The 22,148-nt window shown below is 49.5% G+C and overlaps 2 protein-coding genes across 7 annotated transcripts in view; both read left to right on the top strand.

Annotated features, from left to right (window-relative positions):
* LOC117653206 (ABC transporter G family member 20) overlaps positions 1-11,956 on the top strand; it is a 50,505-nt gene extending 38,549 nt beyond the window's left edge. For all 3 annotated transcript variants that reach the window (XM_034398707.1, XM_034398708.1, XM_034398709.1), the window contains exons 2-15: positions 1,972-2,214; positions 6,592-6,751; positions 6,845-6,999; positions 7,080-7,187; positions 7,279-7,372; positions 7,493-7,660; positions 8,125-8,250; positions 8,567-8,706; positions 8,779-8,986; positions 9,302-9,479; positions 9,560-9,675; positions 9,748-10,084; positions 10,175-10,261; positions 10,346-11,956. In XM_034398707.1, the coding sequence (XP_034254598.1) occupies positions 1,972-2,214; positions 6,592-6,751; positions 6,845-6,999; positions 7,080-7,187; positions 7,279-7,372; positions 7,493-7,660; positions 8,125-8,250; positions 8,567-8,706; positions 8,779-8,986; positions 9,302-9,479; positions 9,560-9,675; positions 9,748-10,084; positions 10,175-10,261; positions 10,346-10,560 (2,335 nt within the window). In that variant the 3' untranslated portion in view covers positions 10,561-11,956. The remainder of the gene's footprint in view (positions 1-1,971; positions 2,215-6,591; positions 6,752-6,844; positions 7,000-7,079; positions 7,188-7,278; positions 7,373-7,492; positions 7,661-8,124; positions 8,251-8,566; positions 8,707-8,778; positions 8,987-9,301; positions 9,480-9,559; positions 9,676-9,747; positions 10,085-10,174; positions 10,262-10,345) is intronic.
* A 962-nt stretch (positions 11,957-12,918) lies between these two features.
* LOC117653486 (DDB1- and CUL4-associated factor 1) lies at positions 12,919-21,452 on the top strand. 4 transcript variants are annotated; one of them, XM_034399173.1, is made up of 26 exons: positions 12,919-13,114; positions 13,726-13,843; positions 13,949-14,099; positions 14,192-14,332; positions 14,405-14,532; positions 14,610-14,794; positions 14,878-15,188; positions 15,265-15,414; positions 15,502-15,669; positions 15,768-15,901; positions 15,997-16,135; positions 16,226-16,435; positions 16,527-16,705; positions 17,273-17,495; positions 17,576-17,698; positions 17,778-17,931; positions 18,002-18,147; positions 18,231-18,437; positions 18,529-18,752; positions 18,841-19,083; positions 19,167-19,371; positions 19,465-19,536; positions 19,630-19,775; positions 19,874-19,961; positions 20,043-20,612; positions 20,715-21,452. In XM_034399173.1, exons 2-26 carry the CDS (start codon positions 13,743-13,745, stop codon positions 20,973-20,975), a joined length of 4,659 nt encoding a protein of 1,552 aa, XP_034255064.1. In that variant the 5' UTR covers positions 12,919-13,114; positions 13,726-13,742; the 3' UTR covers positions 20,976-21,452. The 4 variants fall into 4 exon arrangements, with proteins under 4 accessions (XP_034255064.1, XP_034255067.1, XP_034255066.1 ...); XM_034399176.1 differs by having other exon boundaries at positions 12,920-13,114; positions 16,527-16,693; XM_034399175.1 differs by having other exon boundaries at positions 12,920-13,114; positions 19,877-19,961.
* Positions 21,453-22,148: the final 696 nt, after the last annotated feature.

Genomic DNA, 22,148 nt, shown 5'->3' with positions numbered 1-22,148 from the left:
CGCTTGCTCACGTGCCGTGGAGGCGTGGCGTGGCGTGGCGGCGTGGCCTGCCGTGGCGGTGCAGAGAGGAAGGACTGCGTTAGGATCTCAACCACGTGTGGGTAATCAGGAGGGTGGGGGCGGAGGGGTTTTGCCTTCGGTCGTAATGAATACACTGTAGAAAAAAAATAGGAAAGTGCCTTCGTCGAAAATGTGTGAAGGCTCAGTTCTCAAAAATATGATTTCGGGCCGTGCTAGAAACTCACTCAAAACTGATTGCGGCCAACTTTTGTGTTACATTTGGCGGGGCCGAAAATGGACGTTGGAACGGGGTGACTGATTTTCAAAAGGTGGTAGGCCATTTTGGAGCAAGGTTGCTTGCGGGTGACATTGCGCTGGAGTCTGAAGAGAAAAAGAGCGGCGGCTAGACTCCTTCCCGCGGTGACGGGGCGGCCCTCGCACAGTGGGCCAGAAGACCGGTGGAGGCGGCCAAAACTCTAGACGCGTTTTGAGCTCCAGAGTCGCTAAATGGGACTCGAACCGAACGTGTGACCCCACCAATGGATTCCTCGTTCGGAGAGCAATCCATTGGTGGGGTCACATGTTCGGTTCGAGTCCCGTTTAGCGACTCTGGAGCTCAAAACGCGTCTAGAGTTTTGGCCGTCTCCACCGGTCTTCTGGCCCACTGTGCGGGGCGGCCCCCGTGGGCCCCGCGGTGTCCTGGGAGTGCTTCGCCGGCGTCGCCCTGCGGCCTGCCTCGCCTGCCCTTGACCCGGTTGCCCCTTCGGCCCCGCCCCTTCGGCGCCCTTTCGCTTTCCCACGCTTTGGGCCGCCTAGATGGCCCGCTCTGGTCTGGCTCTGCAGCGCTGCACCCTTGCGACACGTTTACTTTCTGCTGTCTCGACGGGGAATGTCTTCGGGCCGCAGAAATACTGCTGGCTGGGCTGCCGGAGGGCTGGGCTCTGCAGAACGCGCGTTTGTCGCGGCTGCAAGTGGAAAGGGCTCACAGCCGAGCCAGCAGAAAGCAGAGAGGCGGTCACCCTCTCCGCGCAGCTGTCGACCCAGTTTCCCGATTTTATTATCTTTGTTTTACTTTTTTTTTGCGGCCGCGCGGTGCGTCTAGGCGGCCGGGAAGGGGGACAAGGCCGGGGCGATCCTTAAGGATCCTTGTGGTGCCCAGCAGCCGCGTGGTCAGTGCACTCGGCCCGACTCGGCCAGTGCCGGCTGCCTCCCCGTCGCACAGTGGGCCAGAAGACGGGTGGAGGCGGCCAAAACTCTAGACGCGTTTTGAGCTCCAGAGTCGCTAAACAGGGCTCGAACCGAACGCGTGAACCCACCAATGGATTGCCCTCCGAACGAGGAATCCATTGGTGCGGTCACACGTGCGGTTCGAGTCCCATTTAGCGACTTCAGAGCTCAAAACGCGTCTAGAGTTTTGGCCGCCTCCACCGGTCTTCTGGCCCACTGTGCGTCGCCGTCCTAAGCGTCGTCTCGCCGGCTGGCTGCGCCGGCTAGTGGCGTGCCGCCGCCAACTAGGCGTGACAAACTGGGCCTTCCCCGCCCGCCACGCCCGCGCGCTGCCCGCGGCCACAGTGGGCCAGAAGACCGGTGGAGGCGGCCAAAACTCTAGACGCGTTTTGAGCTCTGAAGTCGCTAAATGGGACTCGAACCGCACGTGTGAGCGCACCAATGGATTCCTCGTTCGGAGGGCAATCCATTGGTGGGGTCACACGTTCGTTTCGAGCCCTGTTTAGCGACTCTGGAGCTCAAAACGCGTCTAGAGTTTTGGCCGCCTCCACCCGTCTTCTGGCCCACTGTGGCGGCGCCAGCAGCCACTCGTCCGCGACCATGGCGTCACACGCGTCTTCGCGCCTGGCCGCGCCGCGCCGCCCCGCGGACATCCCGGACGCCACGACGGCCTGCTTGTCGCGGAGGCGGCCGAGCTAATCCTCTTCCCGCCACGTTTCCTAACCGATTGCTTTTTGTTTCCAGAGAGGCCAACAGCCTGGCGGAGCGCGGCGGCCCCGAGTCCGTGGTGTCCACCAGCCCCGCCACGGTGGACGTGGACAAGGATGGCGTGGGCAACGGCCGTCGCCTCGTCACGCAGCAGAGCTCGGTGTGGACGCGGCGCCAGCAGGCCGTGTGCGTCCGGCACGCCTTCAAGCACTACGGCACCAACAAGAACCCCAACCACGTGCTGCAGAACCTCAACATGACCGTCGCCAAGGGCACCATGTGAGTACGGAGTCTCTACCCCCTGTCAGTGGACAACGCTGCCCCCTTTAGTCCTAACACAGCCCCTGCCGGAGGCCATATATTCCCCTCGTACTTTCAAGGAAGTCGAAGGAAGTGCTTCGCTTGCTAAGCAGGACGCCCGGTTCTCAGTTGAGCTCAGTAAAGCGTCAACTTTAGAATGGTGCTTCTTGGACAGGTTTTTGCCGCATGGTTTCTTTGCCGTCCCCGTGGGGCCGATTGCATTGAGCGCGCGTGGCGCGCGGTCGGTCGGAAATGGCGACGGGCTGATTCCGAGCGGCGCCTCTGTCTCTCTCGCACTCGCGGGGCGCCTCGCAGAAGTGCGAGAGAGACAGAGCATGCCGGGCATGGGAGTGGTCCAGCTAGCCTGGAATACGCGATGCCGGTGAAGCCTCCGTGACGTCGGCGTCAGGCCTAGCGTCCCGACAGTGCAGGCTTCGCGCTTCGCAGGCTGCTGCGCGGTGACCCCTTTTCTTTTCTTCCGACGCGCGATGACGTCATCCCGACCGGCTGGCGCAGGCTGGCGGTCGCGGTGCGTCACTTTGCAGGCGCGTCGCTCCACGACAAGAAGAGCGTGGCCGCGGAAGCGCGCTGGGGAATCGGCCGCGACCTGCGGGCTCTCTGCTCCCGTCGCTCTGTCTCACTCGCACTCATGGGGCGTTCCGCACGGGTGCGAGAGAGACAGAGATGGAAGCCCTTTTCGGATTCAGCCGACCGCGGGGCCGGGCTGCGAAGAATCGAAACGAACCGCCGGGATAAAGTGTCACCTTAGTAAGGACGGCCATGTCTCGTTTTGCAGTGCAGGCGAGCATGTGTCGGGCCCGAAATGGCATACGATCATGTGTGGTCTAGCCCTTAATGGTAATGGTAATGGCACCGTAGGCAACCTGCCCCGGCGGCGCGCAGGGCTGTGCGACGGGCCTGCCTACCCGCCGGGCTGTTCGCGTCTGCAGTCCAGGCCAGGCCGGCCAGGCCGTTCGCCAGGGCGATCGCCGTGCCCACACCGGACGTGTTGTCGGTCTCGTTGTCCATCGGCCCCTCGCCTCGCCGCCTCGCCGCCCTGGCCGTGGAGTGCGTGCGCGTTTAGTATTCCGCGCGGCGCTTTCTGCTCGTTTTGTGGAGGCTGGCCGGCGGGCCGGGCGACCCTGGCGGCGCGCAGAGGGCAGTGGCCGGCGGTGGCAGCACTGGCCGTGCCGGCCGCGCGGCGTTTTGGTCCTGCAGTGCCCCGTCCTCGACGGAGGGCTGGGCACTGCGTCGTGCGCTGCCTCGGCCGACCTGCCGCCAACCGGATGGAGAGGAATATTTTGGATCCCCGCCCCGCTCCGCCCCCAGCGCGCTGACGACTCTGCCCGGCCCTGCCTAGTGGCGCACGCAGTGACTGACTGGCCCCGCTGGGGGGTTTTCCCCGGGCCGCGCCTGGCCGGGCCGACGACCAAGAAACCTGTTGGCCGGCGCAGCGAAGCAGCGACGCAGCCCGGCTGGACGCTGGCGCGGCCTTTGCACTGGGGGGTACGACGCACAGTGGGCCAGAAACCGGCGGAGGCGGCCAAAATTCCAGACGCGTCTTGAGCTCCAGAAGCGCTAAATGGGACTCAAACCGACCCTACCAATGGATTCCTCGTCCGGAGAGCAATCCATTGGTGGGGTCACACGTTCGGTTCTTGTCCCATTTAGCGACTCTGGAGCTCAAAACGCGTCTCGAATTTTGGCCGCCTGCGCCGGTCTTCTGGCCCACTGTGCGACGCCGGACCTGTTTCGGTCGGTGGTGCGTGCCGTCGCCCGTCGCCGTCCTCCTGGACGGAAAGGAGGCTAGGCCCCGCTAGGCTCTGGCGCGCGCGTTTCGGGTTTCGGCCACGGACAAAAAAGATGTGCGTCAATTGGAATACGTGAAATGCCATTGTGTCGGCCATGCCCATGGCTTTGAGGTCGTCCCGGTCCCGTTCGCGTCCTGACAGTGTCCTGACTGGCGTCCTCCTCTTACGCGTTCCCGCCGTCCTGCTTCCCCTTTGTGTCCTCGCGCTGGTTCCGCCCCCGGGCCTGACGTCACCGCCCACCGCCCCCGATGCCCCGTTGGACGTGTCCAAAAAGCAGAACTTGACCAACTTGCAGGTAGCAAGAGGGTCCAACACGCCACTGCGCTTCAACCTTTGGGAAGTTTTTGGCTGCTTTGGCAAACTTGCGAAGGAAGTTTTTCGCTATGGCGATGGGTTTTGATCCTTTAAATCCTTCCCAATTGCTAGCCAAACTCCTTGGTAAGGTGTTAGCCGTGCTGCATTTCAGGGTCACTCGCTGCTGTCGTGCAAGGTCAAAATAAATCTAACCGGGTGCTAACGCCTTCAGCTGTCGAAATCGGCGCAAAAACCAACAGCGTGGCCTAGAGACAGTTGCTCAGAATGCAGCCATAGCTCGTCTGCCAACGTCTGCACTGCACTTGGGTTTCAAAAAAGGCAATGCTCGAACAGATCAAAATTTAGTGCCATGGCACTGCGGCCGTGCTCTTAACCTTGAACTCGGCTGGCTGGCAAATCTACTTTCTAGTTTTTGCTAGAGCCCTGGAGTGCGTGCATTGAAACGTGGACTAATTTCACCGACTAAGGACATAAGTGAATTATTTTTTGTTTTTGTCCCCCTTGCCGGCCACACGTGTTTGATCGCTCCCATTCCCAAATTGCCTTATGCCTGCCCATCGCCTTACTTTTTTCTGTGAAAACTCCAAAAGTGGGAGTGATTTTTTTTTTCTCTTTTTGTGTGTCCCCTCGACTTGTGGATGAGTTTTTGCGTTATTGTGGAAACCATTGGCACCTTTCGCCCTCGCACGTCGTTTCGACGTCGAGCGTCGTTTCTGCCACGCGAGTGTTACATCCTCATTGGCACGCTAAGATGAAGTCAATGGATGAGTCCTCGATCCGCGCTCCGCGCCCGCCCAGCCAAACGATTCCCAAGAATCCCTCGTCGCTCTGTCTCTCTCGCACCCTGACGCAGAGCCGCATGAGTGCGACCGAGACAGAGCGCGCGAAGAAGCGACTTTTCTGAATGGCGCGGCAGGTGTCAACTGCTTTATTTGCCTGCGATTCCGAGAAGTGGAGTTTTGGCACGGTTGCGTTAACTTGTTAGTGCGGCGGGCGGCGGGGCGGTGACTTGGACGCACGGTCCTGCCCAAGCTCAACAAGCGCGTCGTCCGATTGGCTCTGCCTTCCGCGCCCTTGAAGCCGACTCCGAATTTCCCCGGCACCTCGCGGTGTGACTTCACCAGTCGGCGTTTTGGCAGCGTTCCAATCGCATTGTGGTACACCGTCCTTTTTCTTTTCGGGCTACATTTTAAGTTTGGTGGCCTGTTTCAAAGTGTACCCTCGGAACCCCCAACATTGTACCCGCTGGCTTCACTGACCCACCCCAAAGTTGTTTGTTTGGTGAGGCCGTCCGTCCGCCCGAGCCGACGGCTTGGCTGGGGGGCGTCGTGGGAAATGTCGTGTTTTGAAAACATGTCTTTGTAGCGGCGCGTGCGGGCGAGGCTGGCCGTGGCTTGCCCGCGAACGTGGACCCCGTTCTTCACTCGGTGTTCATTCATTACCCAGCCCACACTCTTAGTGTCTTACGAAGAAATTTCCCATATTACGAAGGAAATGGCGCAAGCATAATACGAAGGTGGTTTTTCTTCGTATTACGAAGGTTTTCCTTTGTATCTTACAATGAAAAAGCTAAAAAGATTCGTCTTACGAAGGAATATTGCTTCGTATTATGCTTGCGCTGAATTCACTGCAACATACGAATAACACCTGTAGGTCAAATTTCATTGTAAGACAGTGCAGGTTTTCACGGGTTTTCATTTCCCCTAAACGGACCAGAGTAGCCTCGGAGGGACGCTGCGATGTAGCCGAGCCTCTGGCGCCATGGGCAGCCGTAGCTGCCACGGCCTGACCAGACAGACGTGCGACGCGAGCGCCGCCAGGTGGCCATGGCGGTCTGTTTTCGCAAGCGGTGCGCCTGCTTCTATGACCTGAATAGATGACGGGGCTCCCCGTCAGCCGGCGCCGGGGCTGCCTTTAGGTTGCCTGGGGCTGGGGGGCCTAGGGGCCCTGCCGGGCCGATGGAGGCGGCGGGGCGCGGGATATCCGACTGCGAATGTGGCTCCGACCCCGCGGCCCCGGACGATGACTCACTCGGTCAGGACGAACCTTGGCGAAAACGTTGCGCGTCTTGTGCGTGCGTCCGCCTGGCCTGCCTTGTGGCCTGCCGCCGAGCACAGGTTTCTTTTTCTGGCAGCTTGATGGACGGGGAGGAGAAGGACTTCCCCGCGACTAGCCCCGACTAGCCCGAACGCGAACATGAACACGTTGCTGAACCTTTTGCTTGTTGCAGCTACGGCCTGCTCGGCGCGTCCGGATGCGGCAAGACCACCCTGCTGAGCTGCCTGGTCGGCCGGCGGCACCTCAACTCGGGCGAGATCTGGGTGCTGGGTGGCAAGCCCGGCACCAAGGGCTCTGGTGTGCCCGGCAAACGGGTTGGCTACATGCCGCAGGTAAGGTCCCGGCTTCGAATCCCGCTGCCGTGTCCGTTTTTTTTTTTGGCGCGCGAGCGTGTTTCAAAGGTGTTTCTTTTTTTCGTTTGACAGGAAATCGCCCTCCTCGGCGAGTTCTCTATCCGGGAAACCATGATGTACTTCGGATGGATCTTCGGCATGCCCAGCAGTGAGATCCAGGAGCGGTTAGACTTCCTGCTCAACTTCCTCGATCTCCCCTCACAGAACCGTCTGGTCAAGAACCTCAGGTGAGGACCAAACACCGAAAGACGAATGAAACTCGCGGGCTGTGGTGTGACTGACGCTGATTGTTTGTTGCTGGTGGCAGTGGTGGCCAACAGAGGCGAGTGTCCTTCGCCGTGGCCCTCATGCACGACCCCGAGCTGCTCATCCTGGACGAGCCCACCGTCGGCGTGGACCCCCTGTTGAGACAGAGGTAAGTGTCGTGGGCCTGCGGGCTGCGGGCGCCTTGTTCTGCTGCTCTGCTGAAAGTTTGCGGGCTCACGGTTTGCCTCGTCTGTCCGCAGCATCTGGCACCACCTGGTGCAGATCACCAAGGACGGCAACAAGACCGTCATCATCACCACCCACTACATCGAGGAGGCGCGGCAGGCCCACGCGGTAAGGGAACGGCCGGCGCGCGAAAGCTGTCGCGGGTTCGAATCCCGGCTGGCCGGGCTTCGATTTTTCTGTTGTTCTATGTGAATGAGGTAGCTCGACTCAAACGATTTCCCTTTCCAGATTGGTTTGATGCGCTCCGGTAAGCTGCTGGCCGAGGAGTCTCCCAGCGCCTTGCTCACGACGTACAACTGCCTGTCCCTCGAGGAGGTGTTCCTCAAGCTGAGCCGCAAGCAGGGCAACTCCGTCCCCGGCGTCCCGGACGCCAACATGACCAACAACATCTCGGTGGTACGTTAGCCTTAGCTTTACCTAGGCGTTGTTTTGGACACACTTCGCGTAAGTGTCAACTCAGTGACAAAAGAGGAAACCCTGTCTATACCCGATGCGCGAGGTTTGTCCGAAGCGTCGAGTCTCTTGCGCGCGGAGTAGTGCATGGTCTGCCCTTTCGCTGGCGGTACTTTCTGTTGCAAACGCAATGCTCCGTGTCCAATGGACTTGATGCCGGCGTGGCCTTCTGAGCCGCCTCGGCCGAGGGTCTATCGGAGGGTCATTTCTTTTGCCTGTTGCGACCGACAGTGCAGGTACACGCGTACGAAACACTGACCATTGTTTTTCCTGCATGCCGCCTGGAAGGACGGAGGCGAGGGCGCTGCCGAGGTAAACCGTCGTGCGCGCTAGGACGCCACGACACTGTGGTGTTACTGTTTGGCATGTGTTGCTTACGCCCCGGCCTGATGCTCACCGTGTTGCAGGCCTCGCTCAACTGGGGCAACAAGAAGGACGAGCCCGTGTTCGTGACGGAGGAGAGCGGCGTCGTCGGCCTCAACTTCCACCAGTCCAAGGAGATGCTTATCAACGAGTCCAACGGCCACCTGGACGTGAGTGACGCAGCGCCAGCGCCCCCTCGTGGCTCCAGCCGCGCACACTGGGCCAGAAGACCGGTTGAGGCGGCCAAAATTCTCGACGCGTTAGCTCCAGAGTCGCTAACCAGGACTCGAATCGAACATGTGACCCCACCAATAGATTTCTCGTTCGGAGAGCAATCCATTGGTGGGGTCACCACGTTCGGTTCGAGTCCCATTTAGCGACTCGCGAGCTCAAAACGCGTCTGGAGTTTTGGCCGCCTCCACCGGTCTTCTGGCCCACTGTGCCACGCCGCGCCGCCCCCGCTGACACACTGCCTCTGCTTTGCAGGCCCTCAACAAGAACAGGCCCGGCAAGTCGGAGCCCGTGGTGGACTGCGACGACTGCACGGACTGCTGCAAGCTGACGACGCGCGGCAAGATGCGCGCCCTGCTGCAGAAGAACTTCCTCCGGATGTGGCGAAACGTGGGGTGAGTGGCCGACGGACTGGACTGCGGTCTCGGTGACGGCCTCGCGGTGCTAACGCGTGTCCTCTTGTGCAGCGTGATGCTCTTCATCTTCGCGCTGCCCGTCATGCAAGTCATCCTGTTCTGCCTCGCCATCGGACGCAACCCCACCGGACTGCACCTCGCCATCGTCAACCACGAGATGAACTTCACCACCAAGGAGTGCCCCGTGTATAACAACTGCAGCTTATCCTGGCTCAGTTGTCGATACATACAGCAGCTAGATAATGAAACTATAGTCAAGGTGAGTGTCGCACAGTGGGCCAGAAGACCGGTGGAGGCGGCCAAAACTCTAGACGCGTTTTGAGCCCCAGAGTCGCTAAATGGGACTCGAACCGAACGTGTGACCCCACCAATGGATTGTTCTCCGAACGAGGAATCTATTGGTGGGGTCACACGTTCAGTTCGAGTCCTGTTTAGCGACTCTGGAGCTCAAAACGCGTCTGGAGTTTTGGCCGCCTCCACCGGTCTTCTGGCCCACTGTGTGTCGCCGCCTCGTTCCCTTCGACCGGAAGGAGAGCTCCTCGCTGACCGGCCCTTGGCGGCCCTTGCCCCGCAGGACTACTACGAGACCAAGGACCAGGCCTTGGACGCCGTCCGCATGGGCGAGGCCTGGGGCGCGCTCTACTTCACCGAGAACTTCACGGACGCGCTGGTGGCCAGGATGGCGCTGGGGCAGAGCTCGGACAACGAGACGCTGGACCAGAGCGAGATCCGCGTCTGGCTCGACATGTCCAGTAAGTTGGCGTGCGACTGACGCGTCTCACTTCTCCACACAATGCTGTCAGGGACTGACGGAACTTCCCCGTGCTTGCAGACCAGCAGATCGGGCTGATGCTGAACCGAGATCTGCAGTTCTCGTACCGAGACTTCGCCCAGGACCTGCTGTCCCAGTGCAACAACAACCCCAAGCTGGCCGACATCCCCATCCAGGTGCGTTTTGAGCGAGTCCGCCTCAAGTCCTTGCTTCCTCCGTGTGCCGGCTAACCCTCTCGCCCTCTGCAGTTCAAGGACCCCATCTACGGCAGCAACAACCCCAGCTTCACGGACTTCGTGGCGCCCGGCGTCATCCTCACCATCGTCTTCTTCTTGGCCGTGGCGCTCACGTCGTCCGCGCTCATCATCGAGCGCATGGAGGGGCTGCTGGACCGGTCCTGGGTGGCGGGCGTGTCGCCCTTCGAGATCCTCTTCTCGCACGTGGTGACGCAGTTCGTGGTGATGTGCGGCCAGACCGCGCTCGTGCTCATCTTCATGATCGCCGTGTTCGAGGTGGAGTGCAAGGGCGACATGTTCTGGGTCATCATCCTCACCATCCTGCAGGGTCTCTGTGGAATGTGCTTCGGTAAGCGCCTCGGAAAATGGTGTGGTGTGGCCAGTGCCACTTTGTTGAGTTGAGGGTGGTTTCCCACATGTTCCCTTTGGCGTGTTTCAGGTTTCGTGATCTCTGCGATTTGCGAGCTAGAGCGGAACGCTATCCAGCTCGCCCTGGGCAGCTTCTACCCCACCCTTCTGCTCAGTGGTCAGTAGTCACTCAGCTTTTTTTTTTTTTAATTTAAATTTGGCTAGTCTGAATTTCTATTTTAATGGGACCATTGTGTTGCAGGTGTCATTTGGCCCGTGGAGGGAATGCCCATTGTTCTGCGTTACATCTCGCTGGGACTTCCCCTCACCATGGCCACCACGTCACTGCGCAGCATGCTCACGCGTGGATGGCAAATTAACGAACCTGACGTGTACAACGGCTTCTTTGCCACCATCATTTGGATCGCATTGTTCCTGACCATCAGTTTGGTAGTACTCAAGGTGAAGAGAGGTTAATGTGAGGATCGGCAGAAAATTGGTAGTCTCTGCAAGTGCTCTAAGACAATGCTAGGCCACCGACGGCCGCTCCATACTTCGTGAAAGTGCAACATTACTTGCTGTTAGTCTGATCGCTGTACGGTGCTTGTGCGTTTGGTATCCATTTTTAAAATATGTGTTAGGTATAAATTTTATGAAATTCTCTGGAATAAATCCCAGACTAATAAATGGGAATTGCATTTATTCTTTTTATCTGCTTTTCAATTCTTTCATCAAAGATGGTGGTATGTGCTACTCAGTAGCTCGCAGGTGATGAATTTGCCATCAGGGACCGAGTTTTCTTTTGGTGCTTTGTCTCAGATTGTCAAATTTTCAATTTGGAGAAGGTACACCTTGTATGAATCAACTTTTTATGGGTAGTTTTTGCTGGCTCAATACTGGCTTCAGTATACAAATGTAGTCTGTGTGTTCTCTTCCCAATCGCACATTCCTCCCCTCTCAATTAGAAAACATGTCATGTTGTGAGCCACTTGTGATGCATTTCAAACTAGTGGATTATTTTTCTTGTTGCTTTAGAAAATCCTTGCAGTGATCAAGGGATTTGCTCTCTCCAAATACTGCTCTGTGGTAGTGGCAGTAGCAGTCTTATGAAATTCCTGTAATTTTCAGAAGGTCAAAACACCTCATTGCTTAAATAACTCATGTTATTTTATGAATTTACCATAGTACTATCTGTACAATGTATGACGCTTGTTTTTATGTCTTGGATGTTTTGTGTTTGTTATTTTTATAGTCCAACAATGTATGTGATAGCTTGTGAGCTGTCCAGTCTGATGGTTACATGTGTAAATAAAATACTTAGGAACATAGATAGGCAGTACTCACCCAGGTTTTCTTTTGTCCATCTATTGCACTTTTTTCTTGATATCAACTCTTCTTTCTTTTCCTTTCCCTTTGAGATTGCAGTTGTATTTATTTTGATCTAATCTGACCTTCCCACAGTATGTAGATACTCTGCCTATGATGCAAGTTTTATTTAAATTATTTTACAAGTTAACTGGCAAGATGACATTGTGATTTCTCTTTACCTGGAAATCTCTTACAGCATTGCGTCTGTGATTATATGTTTAGTAGAATGTAACGGAGTTAAAAGTTGGTACCACAGTTACTTATTTGTGCATTAAAAGTTAGAATATCAAATATTATATTATATTATATTGGAACTGCAAGTCCAGTTAGTCGATGTAGTTAAATACAATGCTCAAAGTAATTAGATTTGTTTTACTCCAAATTTTTGTGAAGTTGCCATATATTATCACTAAGCAGCTTTATGTAATTCTGAATCTAAAGGAATACGCAAAATATATTTATGAAGTTTTGTTGGATTAGAATTTTAAATGAGAAAAAAGGCGATGAGTTTTTTGAAATGTTAGAATGTAACCTGTTAATTTTTATGCTACAGGTATGTATTTAAATTCGTAGAAAGTTGTCAATTTGCTCAACATGAATGGTTTTTAAAAGTGTGTTTGTGAACACACAAAGATGTTACCATGCCATGACTGTGGTCATACTCTTGTGATTTTGTGCATATTTTGGGTTCATGGTAACTTTTATTAGTGTATCTTGAATGCATCAAATTTTTATACACATTTCTCATTTAATATTACATTTATGATGTTGTACTTGTGTGATGTTTCCCTTAGAAAGGAAATAAAATGAATTATTCCAAAGTGAAAATAGTATGTCATGACCTGAAATTTGCTACATAACATGCTAGTTCTGTAATAATTGTGTTAAGAAAAAATATGGCACCAGCACCAGATGGTGATGATGTGTGCCAGTAGTTAAGTTGCAAAGGCTGCTGTAATGTAATTTGCAGAGACCCGCTTGAATCCAGACAGCAGCCGTTGCAACTTTGTACAATGTGTATAATGAGGATGTCCCTTCAACACTAGTTTTTTTTCTTTGATTGCTCTCATGTTTGTTAACTTGTCATAATGAAATACAAAACATCTGAAAAGCATCGGTGTTCTCATTTTTAGAGATTTTGTGGTGACCCCCCCTCCCCCCCCTCTTTGAACTGAGCCAGGAGTGGCTGTTTTATTTTTGAGGAAGTCTAAACTCGTCTTCAGTTTCGTTCAATGCCAATGCTAAACGTTGGGGCGTGGACTGTTGCTGAACCGATGCACTGCCCGCTGTGGCCGGTGCCCTGTGCAGTGCAGATAGACTGCTGCTAAAGGCAAGCTGGAGGCAATCTTGCGAACACTGACAAACGACACTCAAACACCCGCGCCCGATCAGCCGGAAGCCGTGGGGAAGGCTCAGCAGCGGAAGTGGCGGCTAGACTGTGGACGAGCGTCGGTATGAGAAATCGGCCGTTCGTCACCATAGCCACCACATTCATATTTACGTCTGAATATTGTTCTCGAAATTGTCTGTTTTGCTTGGCGCCTCGCATCAACCCGAACATGCGTCGTGATACCGCAAATTGTTTGCCTGCCTTGAACACTGCGTAATACAGCGAGGAATTGAGCTGCCGCGAGGCGTTTCACATTCGTTTGGTTCTGTGTTTGTGAGTACTGGCTTGCGTAATACCGTATTTATGGAAAAACACGAGGCCGGAAGGTTCCGGGGAACATGCTGCTGTACTGTTGTTCATCCTCTGTTTGCCTTTGTTGGGAGTCTGTTAGCTACTCTTGCTGAAATTCCCTCTCGTTTTGTTGCGTCTTTTATTTTTAAGGGTTGCTCTGTTGCGTCTTTGTTACTCAATCAATTGCCTTGTGTTGTGGCAACATATGATGCATCATAACCTCCAAAAGACTGATGTAACAAACGCTGTTCAGTTCTTTGTTTTTGTCCTACTCGTTTGTTTACACTCTCCATGACATCCTTGTTTCCACTTGAACTGTTGTTGAAGTTTCGGGTCCGTCAGCTGTCTTTCTTGTCATCTACATCATGCCAGTGACATTTAAGAGTAAACTATTTGAGAGAAATACATTTTTTTTTTTTAGAGTTTCTCTCAATATTAAATTTCCTAAACAGACTGTGGGTCTAAATACGACAACCTTACTTCACCTCCATTCACAGTTATGACTGAAAGTTGTGATTTTCCTGTCCTTTAAATTTAAGATGTGACAATATTCTCTTATAATTTTTTGAATCTCTGAAATTCTTCTGTCTCAGATATTTTGAATTTAACCATGGAAAATCTATCCACTGAAACTGACATTGGGGCCATATTCCGGCTGTGGGAGGAAGGGCACAATGATCCACATCATGACCCAATCCCAATACTCACCAGGTATGTGAAACAGATTCAGATTGTGTCTGTAAATTGCATGGTAAAACATCTTTGCGAGTCCTTTACACTCAGGGTTAATGGGCTCTTGCCTTTTATGTACTCTAGACTTGCCGAACTCTTTGAACAAGAAACAGAAAATTATTTAAAAATGGATCCTGACCCATTTGATGAGCGTCACCCTTCTCGTGCAGATCCAGACTGTTCCCTTGGTCATATGCTCAAAGTCATATTTCGCAAGGATGCTTTTATGAATAAGGTATTGTGCAATTCTCTTCCTAATTTTCCTGTTCCGTTACTTGTTGTTCAAACTTGATTCTATTAATTTTTGTCTTTGCTTATATATTTTAGCTTGTAAATGATTATCTAAGAGACAACTATTATGCTCGTCTGGGAATCTCAGGCAGGAATGTAAGAGAATTAAATATTGCCGCCTGTCGTTTGATGCTTGACATCACTCCTGGTTTGGAAACATCTGCTGTCTTCGAAACTGTAAGAATCTGCACATCTAGTATCCTTGTTAATCAGTTGTTTAGGGTTTTAATTGCATTTGTTTGGTTTTAGCCTAGCAATGATGCTCTGGTTAACCGCCTCTTTGGCTGGGCCAAAGAGGCTCCGGAGCCATTACAAACCTATGCAACTGGTTTGCTAGCAGCGGCCATGGAAGTTCAGGATATTGCTGTTGTTTTTCGGTAAGACATGGTTTGTTCTTATCTTTCCTGCTTTTAGTCTTGAGGGCAAACTGATGGTAAAATGTTTCTGTTCACAGGGAGAAGAATTCCCAACTAGTCCCACTAATGCTGAAGCGGTTACATGTTATTCAAGCTCAAGCTCAAGAAGAAAGACTTGCCGCTATGAATTCCAGCCGTCCCTTTGCTCATCTAGGTTCAAAATCTGAGGGCAAGTCAGACTCAGTGGGCACCCCCACCGTGAAGAAAAGAAAAACTGACATATGTGAGCATCTAGGGCATAAATTTTTATCTTGGAACATTATGGAATGTTTTATTGATGTTCCTAACAATGATTCAATGTTTCAGCGCCTCACAGCACCAGTAAAGATAATGGATTGATGAGCCCTCCCCACTGGAACAGTGGACCCACCACACTCTCATCCAATGGGGACAAGGTAGAGAGAAGGCCATCTAAAGATGGTGACAGTGCATCACAGAGGAAAGATGAAGGAGACTCAAAATCTACAGCAAAAGTAAATGTCACACTGTCAGAAGAAGATCTACCTGATGGTGTTGGCTTGCTACCACCTTCAACTCCTGGAAGGGAGACACGAGGTCCTATCATGTCGCCACCCCACTCCATACCCCAGCACTCCGTTCTGCGCAGTCCCTTCCATGTTTGTATTTTTTTTCTGTATTAAATAGCATTGTGTCTGCCATAAACGTTTTGCGAGCATCTGTTTCTGTTCACAGACTTCGAGTAACATCAGTGAGTGCAGTAATTCATCCTGGGCTGAAATGGAGAACTATGTAATTGGCTCTATCCAGATGTACCCATTGAACATAGCCACGCAGCAGATGTTTATCTTACGATACCTGACTCCTATGGGAGAATATCAAGAGGTATGTAACTGCTTAAGTACACAACAGTCATGTACTTTGCACAAAAAAAAACTGCCCAAAAAATAAACAATAAATTATTTATTACAGTTTCTCAGCCATGTGTTTGAACAAAATGCCTTAGAACTCATCTTAAAGTACACAAACCTTAGAGAATCAAAGGATGCCAGGCTTGCATTTGAAGCACTAAAATATTTAGCCTCTCTCTTGTGTCACAAAAAATTCTCTATTGAGTTTATTAATGTTCACGGACTCCAGGTATTTAAAAAAATTAAACACAACTTTTTTTTTTATTATTATTATATTGAAGTTTGATTGTAAATACCTATGTAAATATGGCCCTTTCAAAATTACAGCGGCTTCTAGAAGTTCCTCGTCCAAGTATAGCAGCAACAGGTGTTTCTATCTGCCTTTATTATCTCGCATATTGTGAGGATGCTATTGAAAGGGTTTGTCTTCTTCCACAACATATTATATCAGATCTTGTTACGTAAGTGCAAACCACCATAGCTGCTTCTTACTGCTGTGAACGTAAGTAATCTGGCAAACTGTATGTTGAAATAAATTTCTTACCCTTTTTCACAGGTATGCCCTTTGGCTTTTGGAATGCTCCCATGATTCTGGCCGTTGTCATGCAACCATGTTCTTTGGACTATCTTTCCAATTTAGAGTAATACTTGAAGAGTTTGATAGTCAGGATGGGCTGCGGAAGCTTTACAATGTGGTATGTTTTGTTTTTTTTCTTCTCTTCTGTTTTTGAAGACCTCGCCTTGAAGAGAGGTCATTCATATTGTTCCCAATTTGATGTTTCCAGGTAAGCACTTTGCCCATCATGTCCACTGAGGAAGAAGCTGCTCTAAATGAGGATGAAGAATGCTCAGCGCGGCAAATAGTTCGCCATGTGTGTGTTGCTTTGAAACGCTATTTCGAAGCTCACTTGTACATTCGTGCCGAACAGTTGCGAAGAGCACACATGCGCGAAAGCGACGATCATCGACAACTTCAACATATGCCATCCTACAAAGTAGGCTTTTACTTTGATATTAGTTCTGTCGTTTTTAAACTTCACAGTCCATTAGTATGTTAATTTTCCTCACCCTTTTTCTTTTTTTCAGGCTACAAAATCAACTCCAGAAGAGATTCAAGAACAGGTTGAAACTCTCCTTGAGTTGATGTCGTTTAGAGCAAATTGGCCTCCGGTCGACGAGTTGCTTCGTTTGGGGGGCGTGACCTTGCTTCTGCAGGTGATCGCTTTCGCCTACGAATGGAACTACTCGGGCCGGTCAGTACGGGAGTGAGTCATGTCAATCCTTGTATAGCATGCCATCGAATGTATGGCCAGGGTTCCTTTCCTTACTAAACTTTTACACTGTTGTTTTCTTAGTGTGTTTGTTGTGCTGTTCATCAATTCAAGTTAACAATATTCAATATTCCAATTTTTTTATGGGTGATGATTTTGTTGGTTGTGAATATTAGTAGTGCTGAACTGGTGGATGGAAACATCTTAAATTTTTAACAGCTTTGCCCTAATATTTGCAAATGTTGTTAGTGAAACAGTTGTTTCATTGTGAGTGACCAGTACTTACTACATTTATATATAAACTGTACAGATTCCATTCTTACAGCCTTACCTCTCAACTTGTGGTTAAAGGCATGAATTTAATACATGTAACTTTTCATTAACTTTTGATGGATCCTCTTCTCTGTTACTGTCTAGTTTCTGTTGAACATTTGAGTGTACCATAACAGAGACTGTTATAGTTTTTATTGCATGAGTGATCTACAAGGGAGTCCGGCATTTTGGTTGGGTGTGGGCATTTTGTGTCTGCATGTTCTTAACTAGTGTTAATGTGTTTTCCAGTGCCGAAACTGTGCGCAGTGCTCTGGACGTTCTATCTATCTGCTCTGTCATGCCTCAAGTCCAATTGCTCTTTTGTGAGCAAGTTTCAATGCCTGATGAAGGCCTCACAGTTGGCATGAACATAATCTTGGGGGCTGCAGAAGGAGAAATAGTCGCTGATCCTGATGTCCAAAGATCTGCATTGTCTGTTCTTATCAACTGTGTCTGCGCACCAGTTCACAGGGTTTGTTTGATTTAAATAAATTATTTCTCATTTTATTTTTAATTTAAGGTTGTCTCTCACAAATTGTTTTTTCTCCTCAGATTGGAGGGACAATAGCTCGGTTCTCTGGTTCAGGCTATGCTCGAAAAAAGGCAAATTTCCGTCTAAGTGAAGATGTCATTCTGAAGATGTGGGATAGTGTTCGGTCCAATAATGGAATTATGGTAAGACTTATTAAAAATACCAAATAATTCCTCAAGCACCAAATAGCTATAGCTAAAATATACATCAAAATTTTTGCAGGTCTTCATTACATTAATGACTGTGAAAACACCGATTACTGATGCTGATTCTATCAGAGCTCTTGCCTGCCGAGCTTTAGCAGGCTTGGCACGAAGTGAAACTGTGAAGCAGATTATTGGAAAACTACCCTTATTTATCAGTGGTCAACTTCAAAGTATGTAGGAACTGTAGTTCATATGGACTTGCTTCTACCTCAGTGTGTTTCACAACATTACATTTTGCAGGTTTGATGCAAAATCCTATTCTCCAAGACAAGCGTCAGGAACATGTCAGCTTCCAAAAGTATGCACTTGAATTGTTGGAGCGTGTCTCTGGAAGAGCAAAACCTTCTGGAAATGAGTTTGAGATTTCTTTGGCAAACATTCACAGGGTAAAGACTGTTTGTTATGCCATGTTCTACCTTGTTACATTATTGTTTTATCTTTCTTAAACATTTGTTGTTTGTCCTTTCAGGCTAATGTGATTGCTCAAACTCGCATTCATTTCAATGAAAAGCAACTTTTCCAGCTGATTCATCAGCATCTGGTGGCAAAGGGAATGAATGAAAGTGCTGCTACACTTTTGAAGGAAGCAGGCTTGCCCTCTCCAAAACCAGCCCTGCCACCTTCAGTGCCTTTACCCTTTTCATACCAGCGTAATGCTGGCCCTGCTGCAATCAGGGTTGGTAGTTTGCAGCCATTAACAGTCATTAACATTACCTGATCCTCATTGCCTTCAAGTTGGTTCAAACTGTTTGTATTATTATTTGCAGCCACGATCTTCAGCATCCCCTTTGACCAATCATCTCCATCGTTTACCCCTTTCTTCTCCTCACCTCTCCTCCCCAGTCTCAAGCACTGGCACTCCAACAGCCAGTGGCTCCTCCAGTAGTCAGAGCCTAGCGGTAGCTGCTGCCTCACCTGCGGTTGCAGCCAGTAGTGACGCTTCTGCTTCACTCACCCCTGTACCAATCAAACTAAGTTTGTCAAGCCATAGGTAAACCATCCTCTTTCATTCTTTTCTTCCTCTTGTAGTGTGCTTTCCTGGCATTGTGTGTGATCTATTTTATTTCTTTCTGCCTCAGGAGAGAGAGCCTGTATATGAATAGTCCAGCCAGCAAATCTCTACAGAAGCAAATAACCTATGAAGCTACACCTGGGGCCGCTTCTCCCTTATTGAAATCATCAGCTGTTACTGCCGCTTCAAGTTTAATTCCCACGGTTGAAAACCAAGTGACCCTAGATTCTATTATCACAGAATACCTTACAAATCAGCATGCTCTTTGCAAAAATCCTATGATAACTTGTCCCCAATTTAATTTATTTGAGTATGTACTACTTATTTTTCTCCTTTGGATTTTTAATGGTACATTTTGTGCGATGTTAACACTGAATTCTATTAATTTTACAGGCCGCATAAATGTCCTGATCCTAAGGCAAAGAGGAGTGCTCCTATTAACTTTGCTATGAGAAACATTCGACGGTCGGTGTTCCCTCCATTTGGTGGTCCAGATGGTTTCCGCCTGGATCGTCGTCTAGTGCACAGCCGATTTTGTCCTGTGAGAACTTTCCGTCCTGCAGAAGAGGATAGTTTCTACACATGCTGTGCCTTTCTGGTATGCTTTAGAGAGTTATGTACTTCTACACCGTCATTCTGTATTTATTCTTGGTAAAAATAATGCTGTTTTTTTTTTTTTTTTTTGTTTTAGCCAAATGGGCAACAACTGGTTGTTGGAACCTACCAGGGTGAAGTAAAACTATATAATTTGCAATCCACAGTGGTAAGTTACATTTTTTTTCCCAGAGTTGTCAAAATATGTAGTAATGATTTTCAATAAACTTTATTTATGTCTTTGGAATTTCTATTTGTTTAGCAAGAGGAGATAACGGTTCAGTGCCACGAATCATACATTAATAATCTACAACCGCATAAAAGTGGAAAACTCCTACTAAGCTCTTGTACCTGGAGACCACCACTGTCTGCTTTATGGTCCATTAACAACACAACGTTTGAATCAAGGTATGTTTGTGCATTTAAAATGGCAGTAGAACTAGTTTTCTTCTATTGATTTTGTTCTGTGTTTTATTTTAATAATGAAATTTTTTTCTTCCTTACATGAGGTATACTCTTGGAGACGAAGAATATGTTGAGTTTAGTAAACAAGATCAAGACAAGTTAATAGCAACAAATGCACAAATAGCAACGGTAAGAAATTTTAAATATTTGTGTGCATGAAATTTTCAAATTTATTATGTATTTTTTAAAACTTTTTTTTTTAATTTTCAGATTTATGACTTAGAGACTGGGAAAAAACTAATGACCCTGAAACCTCAAGTATCAAATCAATATCCTAAAAATAGAGCAACATTCAGCCCCACCAATGAACTTGTTTTATCTGACGGTGTGCTTTGGGATGTTAACTCAGGAAAGGAAATTCATAAGTTAGACAAATTGAACCAGAGTATCAGTGGTGTATTCCATCCAAATGGTTTAGAAATTGTTGCAAACACTGAGGTCTGGGACCTGAGAACATTCCATTTACTAAGAACAGTTCCACTTTTAGACCATTGTGAGCTTGTGTTTTCTCCTGATGGTGCTGCCATTTACACTTTATCAATGGAGCAGGAGAATGATGACTCCAAGGAAGCATTTGAATCATCATTCCGAACCTTGGATGCGTATGATTATTCACCCATTGCCACTATAGATGTCAAAAAGAATATTCATTGCATTGCTTGCAACAAATTTGACACTCAAATAGCAATTGTGGAAAATGTAGGAATGTTTGATAACATCCAGGAATCCAGTGTTAGAGTATATGATGTCGGTCGACGCAGAGATGATGATGATGAAGCGGTAAGTTGGAGCATTTTGTTGTTATTAATAAGACAGTTATTGTACAAAGCAAGAGTATGGTAACTAGTTACTTTCAACTAATAATCTATCTCTTTGTTTCAGGAGGAGGAGGAGGAAGATGAAGAGGATGATGAAATGGATAGTGGTGACGATGGTTCGTCAGATGACAATTTAAATGCTAATGGTCTTATGAACTTAATTGATGATCTGGATGTTGATGATGAGCAGAATGAAAATGATGGGGATGATGCGGGTGATGATCAGGGTGATGTAGAGGATGAGGACTCTTCTTCTGATGATAGCAATGACATTGAAGAACTGAGCATTGGAAGCTCTGAGGACGATCTTCTGGAGTTATTTTGAATAGAAAATCGTTTAAGGGTTTGAAAAAATGTGAGCAAATTGTCTAACATCCTTTCATGTAGTGACCTAAGATTTACCATAAACTTGTAACTGCATTACTTGCTCATTTGCCTACCCCAAAATGTTAATGATGGCATTCTATGTCATGATGTTATGTGCTTTTAAGCCACATATGGTGATAAAAGGAATATGGCATGAGCAGTGTGTCTTATATTTAATTTCACATCAAAGGTTCTACAAATCCACTTGTTCTATTTGTCAATCCTAGTCAATCAGGTATGTCAAAGGGTGTTTTATATGTCAAGAGTTAAAAATAGACTCATTTTATTTTTTGGTTTTGGTACTGAAAAAAATATGCCAAATTATGTAAGCTTCTGAACTTTTATATAATGGATTGGAAATCTTGATTCTGAAATTTGCATGAAGCACTCTGTGAATGATATGGACACATTTCCATAAATAAATGTATTTATATTACTTGTCAGCTCTCTTACTTTTCCTACCCTACCCAAAGTTAAGGCCATTCAGAATGCTACTGACAGTAAAGTCTTGCATTAAAACAACAGATGGCGACCTGCAGCGCTTTTCTCGCTGAGTGACTGGTGGCAAAGGGAGGCAGGAAAGAGGGGGAGGGGAGAGGCTAAGCTTTTGTATTCTGGTTGAGTCGCCTGTCGCCGCTGTCCTGTCAGGGACTGGCTGGCCTGGCTGGAGACTACAGGCAGCAGAGCGATACGATGCGACAATGCTGCGCCTGCTGCTGGGGCTGGCACTGGCACTACAGGCCGACTCCGAACAGTGCTCTCGTCGCTCCGACTCTCCCTTACTCTCATAGTCGCTCCGCAGGGGTGGGAGAGAAAGCGACGAGAGCACTGTTTTCGGAATCAGAAATACTGGGCGCCGACCAACTTTCGCTCGGCCGAACACACCATGGACACACACCGCAGCACAAGGCACAAGGGGGACGGAAGCCACAAGGGGAGGGAGGCCTGGCTGCCCTGGCAAGGCGCTGCGCCACGCAGGACTCCACGCTCCCCTCTTTACCGAGGCGGTCGTCGTGGGCAGGGCAGTCACGGCGTGTCCACTGTCCCAAACACACACGGCCCTACATAAGAATTCGGGCCGGAGGAGGAGGGAGGCGAACCCACCCCCGCCCCCGTCCCTCCGAGTCGTCGA

The sequence above is a fragment of the Thrips palmi genome, unplaced genomic scaffold, assembly GCF_012932325.1.
Source record: "Thrips palmi isolate BJ-2018 unplaced genomic scaffold, TpBJ-2018v1 HiC_scaffold_8, whole genome shotgun sequence".
Taxonomy (NCBI): domain Eukaryota; kingdom Metazoa; phylum Arthropoda; class Insecta; order Thysanoptera; family Thripidae; genus Thrips; species Thrips palmi.
This window is presented reverse-complemented; position numbering and strand designations above follow the sequence as displayed.

Coding starts and splice junctions, on each gene's coding strand:
- LOC117653486 (XM_034399173.1), top strand. CDS start 13,743: ATGGAAAATCTATCCACTGAAACTGACATTGGGGCCATATTCCGGCTG. Junction 15,670..15,767: donor TTAATGTTCACGGACTCCAG/GTATTTAAAAAA, acceptor TCAAAATTACAG/CGGCTTCTAGAAGTTCCTCG. Junction 16,706..17,272: donor TCGGGCCGGTCAGTACGGGA/GTGAGTCATGTC, acceptor TGTGTTTTCCAG/TGCCGAAACTGTGCGCAGTG.